The sequence below is a fragment of the Dermacentor andersoni genome, chromosome 10, assembly GCF_023375885.2.
Source record: "Dermacentor andersoni chromosome 10, qqDerAnde1_hic_scaffold, whole genome shotgun sequence".
Taxonomy (NCBI): domain Eukaryota; kingdom Metazoa; phylum Arthropoda; class Arachnida; order Ixodida; family Ixodidae; genus Dermacentor; species Dermacentor andersoni.
Window position 1 is genome coordinate 17,101,199 of NC_092823.1, and position 18,545 is coordinate 17,119,743.

At 46.0% G+C, this 18,545-nt stretch overlaps 1 protein-coding gene across 1 annotated transcript in view; it reads left to right on the forward strand.

The window, feature by feature from the left end:
- Window positions 1-18,281, forward strand: part of LOC126519317 (choline transporter-like 1) — a 36,403-nt gene extending 18,122 nt beyond the window's left edge. The window contains exon 2 of the mRNA XM_050168946.3: window positions 14,954-18,281. Coding sequence (XP_050024903.1) covers window positions 14,954-16,546 — 1,593 coding nt within the window. The 3' untranslated portion in view covers window positions 16,547-18,281. The remainder of the gene's footprint in view (window positions 1-14,953) is intronic.
- Window positions 18,282-18,545: the final 264 nt, after the last annotated feature.

Below are 18,545 nucleotides of genomic sequence, written 5' to 3' on the forward strand. Positions count from 1 at the left end.
TCGCGCGCGTGGCCGCGCGCCGGGGAGTCCCTTGAAAAAAAAAAATGCGCTCGGATGCGTGCTGCTGCAAGCACTCGTGCCGTGTACTGCATTGAAACTCTACTGGTATATAGCTCGACGTCGGTGCGGTGCCGAAAACGTGCGTAGCGCAAGACCGCAACTCCACTTTAAAACAGAAAGTGGCCACGGCATCGTCCGAGTTCTCCGGACTGCACCGTGAGCCTGGTAGTTGCCGCCTTTCATGAGTGGCTTGCTAATTTACCGAAAAACCCATGCGTTACACTTAGGCGACACTTAAATACATCATGTTGCTGACGTCTTTTTGCAGTGTCAATCCTCACTTGCTGGTGGTGGCAGCGCGTTCCTGACTACACGTACTCGTAGGGTGCGGCAACACTGGGTCGATACAAGACCGACAAGACGCTCACTCCAATGATTGACCGACTATAGTGCGTCACTGAAACCTTTTTATCATACCAGGTCGACAACGACGCAACTGACGAGCGCGAGTTGTACTGCAGCAGGCTTTTATATCGAAGGCACCGGCAAAATCAGCGTGATGACCATCGTTCGACCGAACCCCTGCGATTGGCCGTCGAACCGACAACACAATAGCGACAGCGTCTTTGCTTGTACATATAATTGGTCGTGCTCAAAATGAGTCATACACGCCTACCAAGTTGAAATGCACAAGCTTTAACCCTCTCAAGCCATGCCCACGTAGTTTGAGCCAATGTTGATCCTGTTCAGCGAAGGTTAACCTGGTGCCGTCATGTTCGTGCACTCTCTATCGGCGAACCTGAACTGAAGTGTAAGCAGTTAGGTTGAGCGAAACTGCTTTTATAGTTCAATTCTGGCCTTAGCGATTTGAAATCAGCTACACTTCACTTCGCACGGAGCGTACACAATAAGCGGTAAGCGGCGACACAGCGCTGTGCCGTCTGTACGTCACCGTACCTGTAGGCTGTCGGCCGCATTCGCTACGTACATATGGGTCGGCCTGTATGTATTGCTTTGCCGACACATTTCTCCATTTCAGAGATGCACTGTTTGCCTCTGCGTCAAGCGGCAAACAAGAGACGGTGTATTTGGTATACAGCAGCATAAACAACCGCCTCACTCATTTATACCAACTCCATGTGAGCGATGGCATCCTCGCGTTTTTGTGAGAGAACAACATGGCCTACAAATGAGCACTTATGCGAGCACAGTATTCTCTAATAATGCTCTATGTCACGCTAAAACTAAGTACGATGGAGTTAAAGAAAAGCGAGAATGAGTTAACGGCCCATAATATATGTATCTGGATCACAGTTGCCGTTGTTTAAGTGGTTCGGCCGCTCATATTGACTCATCTTAGGGTGTAACAGCATGGCACATATGCGCAGATATGCACGCTTTGCTACATTTTGACACTATTTCATATCAGCAATGGACCTTTACCACAATATTTGACGATAACGACCTGTGGCTGTAGATGTCGATGTAATCCAACGCAGAAGGCTGCGCTCGAAGACTTTTTGAGTATGCGAAATGTCTAAATAATGTGTAAAAAGAATACAAAAAGTGATGTCCAAATGCAGAAATCAGTGACAGATCCCAAGGCAGCCGTGCTGCCAAACGGAACTCGGCCTGCCTTTATCAGCCGCACTGTTTGCAGAACAGCGCACTCAGGCCTGCTCACCCAGTAGCCATTGAGTGCTACATGGCTTCAGGAACGACATGCTGTCCCGAAGAAGCTGTTAATAATGATTTGCAATCCACGAAACGCACAACTGACGCGCACTCAACGTGGGCGCAGGCACAGAAATCAACCGGCGAAAGCCCCGGGACCCTTCCAAAACGTTTTCGGCGGCAGAGGGCAGCACAGGAAATTGAAAGAGGCGGATTGGCAACGCTTGCTAAACCCTTCTACAGATTGTTACAGAAGGACGCCTCCTGTCCTGGGACTGAAAATGTGAGGGGCACCCAGGTATCGTGCAAAGCAAGGAACTCGCCCGAAGCTATGTATGGTGGCCATCTGTGGAAAAAGATCATGAGAATCAAGTGAGACACTGCATGCCATGCCTGCAGCAGCGCAACCTGCCGCACAAGGCACCATTGCACCCGTGGTCGTGGCCTATGCAACCATGGTCACATGTACATATTGACTTTGCGGGCCCATTCCGTAATCGTATGCAAAAACAAAAGGGAGCAGCCATTCTAAAGCGTGTACTGCAAAAGCACCGACCCGTTGAAGCTCTTGAATGTTAACTGTCACAGTATTGTAAGTAAAACTGCAGATTTGGAATACTTTATTTCCATTGATAGCCTGGACATGGTAGCACTTACTGAAAGCTGGCTCCACGATGGGATATGTGACAGTGAATTTGTGCCTCCTGATATTGAAGTTTATCGTCGGGATCGCAACAATAGTGGCGACAGCGCTGAGCTGCTGTTTAAAAAAAACTGAAAGTTGTGTGCGTGAATGGCCCAGCTAGCCTCGAAGGTTTGCTTTTTATAGTAGACGTTTACAGACCACCAGGTTCCAATTTATAAGTGCTAGAGCATTTGAAAAACTACATTATGTACAGTACAAACACTAATACCAAGATTGTTTTGTGTGGCAATTTCAATCTCCTGGCTATTGATTGATCTACATTTTCAGCTGGTAATACTGATGTTGCTAATAAGAAAGAGCTCACTGACATTGCATTTTGCTTTGATTTAAACTAGCTGGTCAAAGATTACACGCCATTCAAGGTACCGTTTAGTCTGTTCTGGATCTTGTCTTTGTACGTAGCAACATCCCAGTAAAATCCAGTGCATTGTTGTTGTTGGTATTTCAGATCATAAAGCTGTCAGTTCAATTTAGTTCCATTACACGAACAAAGTCAACTAATGTAAGCTGCGTGCAAGGTTTTTCTTCTGCTGATGGTAGTATTATAGATAAATTGGAGCTATCTTTGGTGAACTTTTAAATAGTGCTAGTAATGATTGTGATGATGTAAATTTGATGTGGTTAAAGTTCAAGAACACTGTGCATGCTCGTATTCATCTATTTGTGCCACTTAGGAAAACTAGTGCGTCTAATCTATGGGTCACGAAAAATGTTATTCATAAAAAAAATTTAACCGCCTTAAAAAACAAAAGAAGAAATGCAACACCTGAAGCCTACGTGATGAAATTAAGCTCTTGTCCTCGAAACTAAAAACTAAAACGTATCAAGAACTGGACATTTTGTCTAATGTTAACCTAAGTAGGTTAATGAAGGAATCACCTGCTAAGTTTTCCGGATTCATATCACCGAGAACATCTCATGCTGATACCTTTGTGATAACCAATCGCTTAACGTCTGATGAAACAGGAATCTCAGATGCATTTACTGATCATTTCAAATCAGTTTTCACATGCCATAACTCTTGCACACCTTGTTTTGCTGAACTTGAAATCCTGCTTTCCATTGATGATGTGGAAATTATTGAACCAGGTGTATTTAACGTTTTGTTGAATTTAGATGAGAGCAAATTTCCTGGACCAGTGCCCATCCAATGCCTTTTTTAAAAGGTATGCTGATTAGTCGTCTAAATTTCTGACAGTTATCTGAACTGCATCCCTGTCATCAGGTGCATTGCCGGACAACTGAAAACTGGCCAAAATAAATCTGTTATTTAAAAATGAAAGCAAAGAACTGATTACAATTTATTGGCCCATAGCCCTAACCTGTTCCTGCTGTAAGTTACTGGAGCACATCATTCATAAACATGTTACTGTATTTCCTGATTTTCTATTCTTTTACCAGCTCAGCATGGCTTTAGTGGGGTTTCTCCACCATGACCCAACTTGTTGAAGAAATTTATGATTTTGCTTCAACTGTAAATGACCAAAGTCAAATAGACCCAGTGTTAAACTTAGCCAAAGCGTTGAATGAGATTTCCCACTCGAAACTACAAATTAAACTCATACCAAAAAATAATCTTTGTAACTGCCTTCAAGCATACCGGACCTCTCGGCACCAATATGTCGTTTGCAGAGAGCTTCCATCTTAATCCCTACCGTTTGAATCGGGTACCCCAGGGTTCCGTACTGGGGCCCTTGCTTTTTCTGCTTTATATAGATGACATTGTTGATAGTTCTAATGCAAAACTCCGGTTGTGTGCCGATGACTGTATGCTGTATTGTTATAAATTTGCATGATGGTCAAGTTAAACTGAATGTTGAACTCAATTGCCTATTAAAATAGTGTGTGAATTACGCTTAAAGTGTTGTTTTGACCATTACAAATAAGAAGCACCCATTGATTTTTGATTATTCAGGTGATAGTAACCAACTTCTAGTTTCTGAATTCAAATACTTAGGTTGGCACATAACTCACGGTCTGCATTGGGACTGTCACATTAACTACATTGCTAACAATGCCATGACAAAATTAAAATTGAAGCGATCTCTTCACAATTCTTCTAAGCATGCTAAACTTTTAGCGTACAAGTCTCTTGTTTTACCTCTCTTTGAATGTGGCAATATAATATGGGATCCATTTACTTCTGTTAATATCAATAAATTAGAATTGATACAAAAGAAAGCAGTCAGGTTCATCTTCAATCAGTATGGCATTACGTCTATTACTGAATTAAGGACTAGAGCAGGTTTGAGGCCATTATCAGACGGAAATAAGATAGCGTGCTTGCGTTTCTTGTTTGAAGTTGCTAAAGGCATATTAAAAAGAAACACTCATGAGTAAGTCGCACATTCTCTTGATTATGCTATGAGATGCAGAAATTATCTTACTTTGCTTCCTTTTCAAACAACAAGCAATGTTTTTAAATATTCCTTTTTCCTCACTCGGTAGTCAAGTGGAATGACCTTGATAGTAAGCAGGTTGAAGTGGATGATGTGGATCAGTTTCAAGCGTTCATTCAACAGAGTTTATGTGAAGTCTGTTCCATGCAATTTCTTGTTTTTAGAGCTTTGTATTTGTATAATTGTGCTTACTAATCATGCATAGTGGTCTTTTCAAGTTTTGTTTTCTTTATTTGTTCACTGTTTTAATATTTTAATGTGTACTGATGTCAGTCCCACCCTGCGACGGCCCCTGCCTGGGGCTAGCAGTATTGTGCATAAATTCTAGAAGAGTTGACTGTTGGGCTAGTTGGTCGTCCATATTTGAAGTATGGCAGAAACTAAAGAAAAAAGAGGATAAGGGCGCACATCTGGTGGCTCATGTTAGCGTGTGTGGGTGTGACGCTCGATTTCCTGAGACCACTATTCTGGGCAGGAGCGGCAACGCCTCTTCCAGGCTCGCTCTTGAGGCCTTCTTTATCAAGAAGAATAGAGATAGATGTGTAAGTGAGCCTTCTATCACATTACTAAATGCCGAATTTAACTTCTTGCGTAACTGCCATTGATGTGCATGTACCGGCTTCTCTTCTGCTTAGTAGGCGCATGCGTGACAAGAGGATATACAGTCTAGCCCGGTTATAACGAAGTCGGCGGGAATCGGAAATCACTTCGCTATATCCGCTATTTCGTAATATGTGGACTATGAAAAAAAAATGCAAACATGGGCATACCGATTTATTGCCGCTGAAAGAAGTGGTCCAGCGTCCCCTGAACACGTTTCGCGAGTGCGGACTTCAGGATTGCGGCTTCCATACCATCCAACTGCGAACCAAAGATCTGGTCGAACTCCGCACTACCGAGGTACATCCGTAGCGTGTCAACAGCTGCGATGGCCGCTGCGGAGGTGACCGGCTTAGGGGCACAACTAGCATCGTCGCATTCGCTGTCGGAGGCGCTGTCCGCCAAGGTCTCTTCCATGACACTCCCGGCAACTTCTTTAGTCGTGAAGTCCTCGGTGACAACAAGGTCTTCGTCGGCGAAAACGAAGTCCATGTGGCTTAGACCCGCGGGCACAAGGTTCAAGTCGCTAGCGGAATCCCAAAGCTGCTCCAAGCAGGCCGTCGCGGCGGCAGCATCAGCGGTTGCAGCGCCGTCAATCGCGGTAGCTTCGTCCCCAGCAGGCGCCGCCTCCGCGCTGCTGCTTCGGGAGAAGCCGGCTTTCACGAAGCAGTGGGCTTTTTTTTTACATTCTACCCCTGCGCGGCGTGCTCTACCGCTCCACGCCGTGACGCCGTTCAAGGACGGCGCAACACGAGACCGGCGTGCCATGCGATGCAGTGAAGCAACCTTTCGCTCCGCGTGAGAGCAGACGACGCCACGAAAGGACGCCGTCAGCCGAATTTTGCTCTTATTTTCGCGGAAAAAATCGCCTCAAGGACGCAAAAATGTGTTGATTGACAGATTATTTTTCGGTTGGTATTAAATCTCTTCGTTATATCCGCTGACGCGCTCTTATTTACTTCGTTAAAACCGGACCCAAAATGTATTGAATATGTAAAAAGGGGAAATTGAAATCCCTTCGTTATAACCGCTATGTCGCTATAAGTGGCTTCGTTATAACCGGGTTAGACTATATATGTATATATATATATATCCCACATCCACTTTCTTGGGTATTTATGTGTACTAGTAGAACCCTGGAAGTGTTAGCCAGCGTCATCACCACTCACAGACTTTGGCGGTGGACGTGGAACGTCCGCCGCCAAGGTCTGTGAGTGGTGGGGAAAAGTGGATGGAGAAACAGCGCTGCAGTAGCTCAATCGGTAGAGCATCGCACGCGAAATGCGAAGGTTGTGGGTTCGGTTCCCACCTGCGGCAAGTTGTTTTTTCATCCACTTTAATTTCCATTAATTTATAGTTTCTTTATTTCATTTATTAAGCACAAGTAATTTCCCCTATGTTGTCCTTGGTGTCAGTGTTTGTTGGCTTCTTATGATATGACTATATATATATGTACTATTCTTCCTTCCATTAAACATTTCTGAGTAGCGCTTGTCCTTGTCCGTCTTTCTTGTTTCCGTGGTTTTATTCGCGCTAAGTTACTACTTCAAATATGTACATAAATAGGACAGTGCTGTTTCAAATGTGGCAAAATTTTTTCTACAGACAATAGATATTCTCTCGTATATGCATTTCGTCCTTAATGGATATGTAATCACATTCTCGACAACAATCAATGACATTTGAATTCATCTCAGTAACTTTTTTGCCATGAGGAAGTGCCCTTCTTCAAGTCCCAAAAGTCATAATGTCGCATCGTTATGCATAAACAACTACAGTCGAACCCGACTATATCGAACCCGTTTACATAGAATTATTCTATATATCGAACAATTTCTGGACAAGGTATAGTTACAATGAGTATATGCAGAGAAAGTTCCGCTGACATCGAACAAAAATAGCAGCGACTCCCGATATATCGAACGTCAAGCTGTGGAAAAATGCCCCCAGAAGTTGACTTTCCCTCGTGGTGGTGGGGAAACCCGGCGGGACGGCTCCATCCAACCGCTCTCCCGACCGTGACTGCGCTGCGTTGAGCGAGCCGTCGACACCCCCTTGCAAAAAATGATCCTGGCGCACCCGCAGCGCTTGCTCAGACAGCCAATCAGAGGCTCTTGTGCCCTCGTCGTGCAAGATGGCAAAAGTGTGAGTTGTCTCGCTGCTTTTCTGGTTCATTGTGTGGGCGTTTTGTGGGCCTTCTCCTGCACTGTTGTCGTGATCGTGAAGATCGAAATCATAAATCGGGTCGAACACGGTGACAAGTCGGATGTCCCCGCAGCGTGCAAGATTCTGAAGAGCACTCTCAGCACAATCTTGAAGAATAAGGGGAGATTAGGGCTAAAGCGGCCAAACTCACAACCCGGTGCCCGTGGTGCCCGGCGCGTACGCACGGCCGTGTACGAGTGGCTCATCCGAAATTGCTTCAGCCGTGCCGCCTTCCGCGTGCTCGGTGATGACTGTAAATTCTGATGAATGCAGCGAAGCCGTTGCCGGTGTTGCCGCAGTTTGGAGCGAGCTGTCAGAATTTCTGGAAGCGGTTGACGGATCAATGGTGGATGAGTTCGTGAGTGCTAATGATGGTGTCGCGACCACGGGAGAGCCCGAAAACGAAGACTACATTGCTGACATCGTACCGAGCACAAGTGAAATTGGTCGCAATGAGGAAAGCAACGACGGTCCTTTGCCCACATCCTCTGAAGGGATTGGTGCGCTCGCACTAGTCCGGTGCTATTGCGCGAATGCGGAAAGTTGTGGCCTCAGCTGCTCCGACTCCTTAGACAACGTTTAGAAGTGCGGGCGTCACAAGCAGCGAAATTGCCCAAGCAGAAGAAAATGCATGACTATTTCAGCTAATTCCATCAATAAACTGATTTTATAAATGGTATGTGCTTTATGACATCCAATTATTTAGCAGGCTTATATTGAATTATGCTCTATATTGGACTGATAGGCGTTTTCTTGCAAGTTCGATATAGCCGGGTTCGACTGTATATACGCACTTACCAATGTTTGCACAGAGATGAGCTATGACCTTATTGATACAGGCTGGCAACTGCAAGCTTTCTGATAAGAAATCTGAGGAGTTACTGCCAATGAAAGAAGTGTACAACATGTAGGATATTAGGCATACCATAAGAACCTGCGTATAATACGAACCCACTTATAGTACGAGGTGAAATTTTTGGGACACGAAATGGAAAAAAAAAAGTATTATCTGCATATGAGTTAGGAAAACTCGAGGAAAACATTTATTTAAATTGCACTCCACTTCAATCGCTCTCTTCCTCAGCAGCACTCTCTTCGGATAGTTCCTTGTCGGACACACGTTCCCAGAGGCACTCATCCTCTGTGCCATCGAGCGCGTTCAAGATGCTGCACTTCTTGAATTTGCAATGCACAAAGTCCTCTGGTATGCTGGCCCATGTGTCCACAATCCACTTGCATAGTGTGGCTGGCGAAGCCCGCTTCAGCCGCCCGATTGGCGTCACTGCAGGCTCACGTGAGCGCACCTAATCTGCGTAATACCACTTGACCGCATCTTTGAATGGCTTGTTCACGTAAACATCTAAAGACTGCAGCTGAGACGTCATCCCACCCGGGATAACGGCAAGTTCAGTGCCAGATTCGTGCAACAGCCTCTTCACTGAGTTGGCCAAATGACAACAAACTGCGTCCAGCACGAGGATGGATGGGAATGACAACAGTGCGCCGGGCCGCCTACACCAGACAGACTTTCTCCAGTCGAGCACAAGATTCTCATTCATCCAGCCTTTCTCAAGGCATCTCACGACCACATTTTTTGGCAGCTCCTCACCTTTAAGCCCTGTCTTGCGCTTGAAGACAACATAGCTTGCGTCCGTCTGCCGTGCATGACAACATGACACTAACTCGCGTTTTCTCGTTGCCATTGGACCAGACATAAACTTGTTTAGAGCCCTTTTCGTGCACGGTGAGGGGCGATGGCATGTCCAGATAAACTGGCGTTTGGTCAGCATTGCCGATTTGCCCTAGCTGGTAGTTCTTGGACTTGCGCAGTGAAATAATGTGGCGCTGGAAAGCCACAAGCAGCTCTTCGAATGATTCAGGCACCTTTTTCAAAATTGAAGTTCGGCGGCGTAAGGAAAATGCAGCACGGCACATGTAACGATAAATCCAGTGCTTGCGTACTTTGAAGGTGGAGCTCTGTAGCCCCTTTTCTCTTGCAAGCTCCTTAGCTTTTGCCTGCATAAGCTCCACACTCACAGCTAGATGTGCGGCTCGCTGTTGGTGTACGAACTTCATCAGGGTGAGTTCGATTTCTGGGATTGTCCCAGAAATCTTTTCAGGCTGCGAAAGCTTCTTTGCGTTCTGCTGCACACGAAAAGGGCTTCCTTCATTCGATGCCATCCGCGAATGCTTGCCTCATTGACGCCAAACTGCCTCCCGGCTGCGTGTTTACGATTGTTAGTAGGTACAGTGGGGCGTGGCACTTTTCACGGCGCTTGACGTTTCTGCGCAGGCGCGAGTAAGAGGGTGCGAGAGAGAAAATCTGGGGGCCTTTGCTGCTTCAATACATGAGTCTGCCTAGGCACAGCAGAGGAGGTTTCTTAATGTGTATTGTACGCGTTTGTCCCCTAGGCATGCCGGCATTGCGGAGTGCTGTCCAGTTTGTTTATGCTCCACCGCTGGCTGCCCACGCGGTGAGGCAGAGGGCAGAGATGCCCCATTTGGTGATCGCTGTGTCTGAAGAGGCAAGGTTCTCACTGGCGTTGTATAAATCACGGGTTGCTTTATTAGTTGCGGCGATAAATTGCATTTTTTACAAGCACTGCTCCAGCAGAGCACATGTAACCGGCAAATGGAGGCCTCAGGATAACACCTGAAGTTATATTGAATCAGGTGGCGCAGGATCTCCAGTGCACCCAAGCGGTAGCGGGGGGATCAAAGCTGAAAGCGGGGCGCCCCGTGGGTTCGGGCCACAGAGGCCAAAGCGTACCAGGGGGTGTTCGCATAAGAAGTAGGCTGTCGGCGATAGCGGACAGCCGATCTTATACTCTCCTAGCACGCGCAGGCCTCTGCGAGCCCCAACCCATGGACCAATCTGGGTTCTAGCTTTGATGTCCCTGTTGCCTTGGTGTCCTGGAGGCGCCGCCAATAATGCGAAATAATGACACAATGTTTTAATTAGTAAAAAGCACAATTGAATAAATATAATTGCGTCGGGTCGCCAACTTGCGATGCTAAGTTCAGCACTGCCCCGCCCTGTGACTTCTGCCGGCACGCGCTTGTCTTCGTTGCCCTTTTTGTCCCTCGTCTATGTATGCGCTGTAAGCGACGATTGATACTAGGGACAAGCGCATACAACACGCGCCATGAAACTCCTCCGTAGTGCTTAGGCAGAGTCGTATATTCAAGGAGCAAAAGTCCCCACATTTCCTCTCTCGCACCCTCTCTTACTCACGCATGCATGCAAACATCCGTCGTTCCCGCAAGTTCCACGCCCCGCTGTACCTACTAGCAATTGGAAATATGCCTCCCGGCCACACTGTAGCTAAGAGCACAGTTTTCGTGGTCTGGACATCTTGGTCCTTCAATGCGGAATAAAAAAGATGCACTTCGCGAAGCGTGGTTTGTACGTGTGCTGCCAAGGTGTGCACTCAACAACAAAAACAATGCTGTAGTCACGCAGAAATAACAAAACCAAAACTTCTAGCCCATATTTATGACTGAAATTTTTGTTCGGATCTGCATATAGTACGAATCGAAAATTTGGAACGCTAATAATAGGCAAAAAGCCTCTTATTATATGTGGGTTTTTACAGTATATGGGTTAAAGGCCGCATCCTATCAGTGCCACTATACTCCACGCTGTGTTTACTGAATTCATAGATTGGCTGTCTTTCCCCTTCATTGCCTTTTTTTTTCTCTGAAATGCTGGTATACCACATGCTTGTACACCCTGTAATGTAACACTCTTCATGGAACAATAGACAAAACCGGTGTATCAAACTGGAACTGAAGCAAAAACCGGAAAGAAGCATTATTCTTGCTCGAACGGCAGCGTTACAATCTTCACTCCGGAGTGAAACTGAAAGGAAGAAATGTTTTTTCATTCAGGTTACCCCCCTTTTCTGGAACTTTTCATCCATCTCAACTGTGCTACTTCATTTGCAAATACACTCCATGTTCCCGTGATTTTAGAGCAGCTGCACCATTAGTATTGGTTTTCAGCATATCATGTCGGGGGCAGACTAGATTATGGCAATAATATTGCATCGCATGGGATGTGCAGGCTCACCAGACTGGTGTGTGCAAAGTACCCTAGACAATGGTGCACATGTACTTGTTGCTTGTGAATGGAAGACATTGATCGCTTTGTTCACGCCAATTAACAATAGGCCGTTCATTGAAAGTGTGTTACTGGGTCATTGAATGGACATTTCAACAAAATCAAGCCATCAAGGCTCTCTTAGATTTGACTATTAGATTTTGACTATCTTGTACAAATGCACTGAGTCGTGAGGGTAGTCCTGATCATTAAGTGTCGCATTTAAGCACTCCATGTATAGAGTGTAATTTATTGTTAGGTTTTAAAAATGTGCATCACTACTGATTACAGTGGTGCTGCTCCCGTGAGTTTTCAGCCGTCCTGTCACCATATATACATAGATGTCAGGGAGGCGAGCTATCTGATTAGCTAACCACGTTGCTTCATCAATAATTTTTCCAACTTTATAATAACCAACTGTTCATAATAGTTGGAATGTTCGTTAATTTGTTTCTATAAAAAAAGTATTGGGATGAAAATACACAATGACAATTTGTCTCAAACACTTCCCTCACACAGCAAGTATCTGCTTGCGTTACAATGTGCTTTGTGTTGAAGCGAGCTGTGCATTCAGTGTTGGTCTTAAGGTTTCTTTTGCGAGTATAATGAATTGTCCTAATTGGGTTGGGGCTGCAAAGCTAGCGATTGGCAACATGTCAAAATGCATCCTTGTGTCCCTCTCTACAAGGTAACAGGCAAGTAGAGTGGCTAGAGCGAAATGGTGCCAGAATCTATTCATTTGTGGCCGTCACTTCATGCCAGAAGATTGCTACCACAACAAAGTTTTAGCATCTCCAGTATTCTGGTAAATGCAGGCAAACTGGGGGTTTTGCTGGACAGGCTGAGGCGCAAATGTGAATAGCGTGCAGGGTGCAAATCTCAACCAGACAAATGCAGAGCTGATATAGCAGTAACCAAGTGTATTCTACTTTGGCCACTGGTGTCAATTTTCGGCAGCAGCCTAATCACGAACACATTGTCTTTTTAAATATTTAAATGTTTTACACTTGGTTACAGCATTATTAGGTCTATATCTGGCTGGTTGAGCTCTGCACCACCAGGTGGCTACACCATGTTAGCCTCTCATGTTTACACCTCCACCCATCCGTCAAAGTCCCAAGCTCACCTGCGTTTACCAGAATACCAAACACACTTGCAACGCATGCTGCTTGAATAGCTCTCACTGAAAATCGGTGGCCAGGTGGTTAGTTGAGAGGTTCGAGAGGCTTTAGACATGGCATCATGATGCAGAACCAGTGAAGGCTGAGCTTAGCCCCAATTGCTCGGCAAACAAGTTGAGGAAAAGCGTGGCTATGGAGGAGGGTAACCTGTAATACTTCATGGTTCTTAATATGAGATGCTTCATTTAGATTGTGGCATGAATGTTTTACTGCAGCTGTACCCTATGTGTACCCTATGTACAGTCGCGGTCAAAAATACGCGGCCCACGGCTCCAGTCGGCGGAGCGGCCGCGAGCCGCACCGCGGCGCTCGCGTCGGCGCTGCGAGAGTTTGCGCTCTGACGACAGGTATCTCCCTACGTATCGTCCGTATCCGTTACGTATCCGCCCGTTACGTATCGTCCGTTACGTATCCGCCCGAGAGCGAGGGAGATACCTGTCGTCAGAGCGCAAACTCTCGCAGCGCCGACGCGAGCGCCGCGGTGCGGCTCGCGGCCGCTCCGCCGACTGGAGCCGTGGGCCGCGTATTTTTGACCGCGACTGTACCCTATTTGTCCAAACAATTTTTGGGACCGTTTAAGCCAGGTCTAGATTCAAGGCTGCGAATGGGCCCATCGAACACAGGTGTGCATATAATTGCATCCTACTGCCTTTCATCATCATTACTTCTCAGTCCCCTATTTATCTCCTCTTCCCTTCCACCTGAGCAGAGCTGCAGGCTGGAGGACCTCTCTGCATTTTCCCTATATAGTATCCCCTCTCTCTCCCTCAATAAATCTTTGCTTCACCTGTATATGATCTTCATAGTTCTTTTGAAAACTATGTGCGGCCTGAACAAACAACACACATAAACTTTCAGGACAGCTTAACAGCAGTGTCAAATTATATTACAAAATAAATTTATGCTGTTTTTCTGTAACTATTCCTTGGTTATGCAAATGAACTTGAACCCATCAAGCCGGCTTAAATCATTATTTTTCCTCTCCAGAGTTTAGCCGGAACAGACCTGTTTTTGGTAAACCAAAACGGAAACTGGAATTAAAGAAGTTATGGTTAGACACTCAGGATGAAACGCTGTCGATGTCCATGTCACGAGGGGCTTACGTGCATGCTTGACATAAAAATTGTTACAGCGCAATCACATGCAACCACAAGTAAGAAGGACGGGACACAAGCGCTGTGCTTCTTACTTGTGGTTGCATGTGATTGCGATGTAACAATTTTTATGTCAAGTATGCACCAACTCGCCCAGAAAGAAGTTTTAATGAATTGCGTGCATGCACTGTATATCTGGGCCAAGGTAGCATTGTGAGACCATTGCATGCTGGTTCTTTTTTCTATCTCCTCAGTAATGTGCAAATGAATGTATGGAATACTCAGACTCAGCTGTTTGTATGATCTTTGAAACCAAGTCAAAATGTGGTCAATGTGCATGTGAAGTAAATAATGAGTGTGTTCTGATCCTGGCCAGCATTGGAGACAGCCTATGTTCCCAGCTAAGAAAGTTATTGGGACCATAGCATTTAGGAGACGTGAACAGAACGGCTGTCCTTGTTCTTCTTCCTTGTCTGCATCACCTAAGTGCTAGCGTCTCAATAACTATCAAACCAACTAGCCCAAGAGGGTGTAAGAAAGCTTTGAACCTAAGTAATGGAACAGATGAGGAATTGCATGGAAGATGTCTTTACTACACGATGCCACCTCGCGTCGACGTGAAAAAAACAAAGAAAAGCACGTCACTTTATTTTATGCTTCACATGCGAGCTTATGAAAAACGCAAGGTAGCTTATATTAAGTGCATTAGCAAAGCGAGACTACATTTTGGTGTGAGTGGACATCCTACTCGTCAAGCTTGCAAGCCTTCTGCTCAGCTGCCATGTTGTTTGGACAGAGAAAAATAGCCTGCGTCTTTTAACTTCGGCACTGTCTTCGTGAAGCTGTCACTTTTGCTGGCTTAGAATTGGAACAAGATTGCTGCTGTTCACATAGCTGTCTATTTAGTGATTTGCGGAACACAGCCAATGTGATGAGAAGCAAACAAAGTGCAGCAACATTTTATCCTGAATGACTCCATTTTCCTCATGCAGGTGCGTCGTTTTGGTGAAGAGACGGGCTCGTCTCTGTGCCGTTATGATGTGGCAGCCAACAACCACTCTGCATTGTCCAATGCAACAGTGCTGGACCTCTTCGACAAGGAGCAGCAGAACACAGGGCTTGGCCCCTGCCCGCAACTTCCGGTGCCACCAAGCAAGCCTGTGCGTAATCACTGTGTTCCGTTCGGTGCCAGTTCAGATGTCTTCCACAATATCTACGGATATCTAAACAGTGCTGACAGCCTTCAGCAGGTTGTCAGCAATTTATTTGCTGCGTGGCGCGAGGTATGCTCTATGCTGGCCTTTGCCTGCATCCTGTCTTTTGCAGTCGTCTTTCTACTTCAGAGATTTGCAGAATTGGCAGCGAAGGTCATCCTTATTTTGTCTGTGCTATCTGTGATGGCCACAGCAGCTGTGCTCTGGTGGACTTATGTTGACATCAAGTTCCATCTGGACCTGATACCATTTGAACGCCTTCTCGAAGAAGCTGCTAAAAACGAGCACGCATTCCTTATTTTTGCCATTGGAGTGACACTGTTGGCCATAATTTTGCTGGTTGTTGCAGTAGCAATGCACAAGCATGCTAGGCTGGCAGGAGCTTTGTTCCACGAAGCTGGACTTTGTATTCGCCGCATGCCCTTTCTTTTAGTGCAGCCTGTGTGGACATTGTCTGCTTTGGTGGCTCTGTTTACAACATGGACTGTTGTCTTCCTCCACCTGGCCACTGCCGACTTTGCGAGCCGTGAAACTCGCCCTATTGCAGCTTTTGCTGGTGGCCCCATTGATGCAACGAATCTGACACCTGTTGCCGAGGTGCGACACTTCACTCTGGTTGCTTATGACCAGCCTTCTTGGGTTCGCTTTGCCTGGTGGTTCCAGCTGTTGTTCCTTCTCTGGGCGGCCGAGTTTATGCTCGCCTGTCAGCAGGCTGTCATTGCTGGGGCTGTTGCATCGTGGTACTTCTGCAAGGACCGCACAGCACTAGTGTGGCCCCTGGGGCGTTCTACGGCTCGCCTGGTTCTCTACCACCTTGGATCCATTGCCCTAGGTTCAATCCTTATACCGGTGTGCAGGATTCCGAGACTTGCACTTCTGGCCTTCCAGCACCGGATTTTCGAACGACGAGGGACTGAGCTGCAGTGCTTCAACCATGTCATCCACAATGCGTACACTGTGGTTGCCATTCGTGGAACATCTTTCTGCACAGCTGGTCACACAGCCTACTCTGTGCTTTCAGAGAGCTCTCTCAGTCCCTTGGTTATCTCGGGCGATTTCTTGCTGTTCCTGGCCAAGTGTCTAATAACGTCTGTGGTTGGGCTGCTGGCTGTGGTGCTTCTTCGTGATAACCCTGAACTCCAGCTGTGTGCTGTGCCTGTGCTAGCCGTGGCAGTGTTCTCGTGTGTTGTGGCCCACTGTGTACTGTCCCTCTACGGAATGATCGCGGACACACTTTTGCTCTGCTTCTGTGAGGATGTGCTCTCCTGGGAACCCGATCATCGAGATTTGTATGCTCCCGAGAGTCTTCACAGGCTGCTGCTGGGCGACACTGCATTGCTGCGTCCTCTCCCTGCACAAGTGCCGTGTTAGATGATCATTCTAGCTTAATGCAGAGAAGGGATTTGCAGTGGTCTGAAGCTGATGGCATTCTTCCTTTTCACTTACTAGGAATGAACAGGGTTACACGTGCTCATCTCATAGCTATATTTGCACCTGCGTACAGTTGAACCTGGTTATAATGAATAAGTTCACACTCAAAACAGTGTGATATATGAGGCAATTTAATGTATCTAAACTTGCCTATAATGAACATCAACAAACCTTTGCGATGTATTCTTTATATACTTGACCGATTTTTCGGACATGCCCGGTAATTTGGAAGCCTCACAGCACCCTCACGTACCCCAAGAGCTAATATATTAAAATATGACATTTTGGATGGCGCAACCCCTAGCCGTCGATTTCTCTGACTTTTTGCTGTGACCGCAGTTCCAAAACAGCAATAATAGAAGCCACAACTGCAGCCATTTTGATTTTTTCGCAGTATCGAACCAGCTCTCTCACATGCCACTAACAGCCCTAGCCACCGCAGCAACTCTAAGGCTGGCTTCTTTGACGTTCACTATTAAGCCTCCTGTTCAGTGCTGTGCTCCTAATTGAAAGAATTTGCCACTGTCAGCAATGGCACCAGCTCCGCCTCTGTCATCCTCGCTGGTGGCTTTCTTCGTGCACAGAGTACAGCAAGGGCTTTGCATAATGCTGGCTCCAAAAAGTCGGCTTCGCCGCAATACAATGATGTTTGAGGTCAAGCATATTCTATATATATATTGCGGCTCCTAAGAGCTCAAAGGGGCCACTGTCACGGCACAGAATGTGTATATTCTTTAATACACGCATGCACCCGCCGTTGCCTGTCACAATGCAAGCACCCATGCATCTAATAAGTGTCTGGCAGGCCTTCAGAGCTCTTTGGGTCGTGCCTTGGGTGATTTGAGCCCTTGGGGGTAGTAAAACACATGCATTCATTTTTTTCGTACTGCCTGATTTTTCAGACATTTCTGCGGCCGCTATGGAGGGACATTGCATTGACTGTATAAAGATTTGTTATCTCCTGTGGAGAAAGCAAGTGAAGGAGTCATTTTGTTGAGAACAACTACACTAAGTAGGCATTTATTTTTGTCCGTGCCTCCAACTGTTTCTCATGTCCACTTAGAATTACATTCTCAGTGCGCAAGATAGTGTGGACCTGCTCAAGTCCAATTCCTTCAGTGTCAGCACAATAACGTAATTCAAAAAGTGCGGTGTAAAATTATGTACTCCCTTGAACATGTCATATTTTCCAATGCCGTCTCATTTCTGCAATCCCACTCTTCAATTCAGCATGGGTTTCGCAAGAGCTATTGCAAAATGCAAATAATATTGTTTATACACAACATTTCTTCCTCTTTAGACAAAGGCCACGTCATTACCTGTATTTTTCTATATTTTGCAGAAGTGTTTGGCAAGGTGTCTCATGACTTGTGTTTCATCGCTTAATGTTTCATAGTGAAATATTTATCGCACACAATCGACAAGGACACAGTGAAGGGGGACAAACGAGCACTGCGTCCTTGTCGATTGTGCGCGCTAAATATTTCACTATGAATTTGTACCAACTCGCCCAACTATAAGTTCTGCTGCACTTACTGCTTCTTAAGCTTAGTACATTTAACATTGACCCTAATAGTCTGAAATGAGAATGTTTCCTAACCAACCGTACCGAGTTTGTAACAGCTAATCATAATGCATCCTTGTACTGTGCCATAAAGTCAGATGTTCCTTTAAAGCTCTGTCTTGGGCCCGTTACTATTCCATATTTGTATTGTTACGGGGATGTTGCGAGTATATAAAAACTATTTTACAATATATATACAGGAGGAGTCAGAACAGCTAACATGGCTGACCACCAACAACACGTAGCAGCCAGCGTCCCCGATCTTCTTTCTCACTCTTCTCTCATCCTTCCATAACAGGACCCCTGGGTGGTGAAGCGCCATCTCGGCGCATGGCAGGCGAAGAATTGCGAGCGAAGTATGGCTTCAGCTGCGAA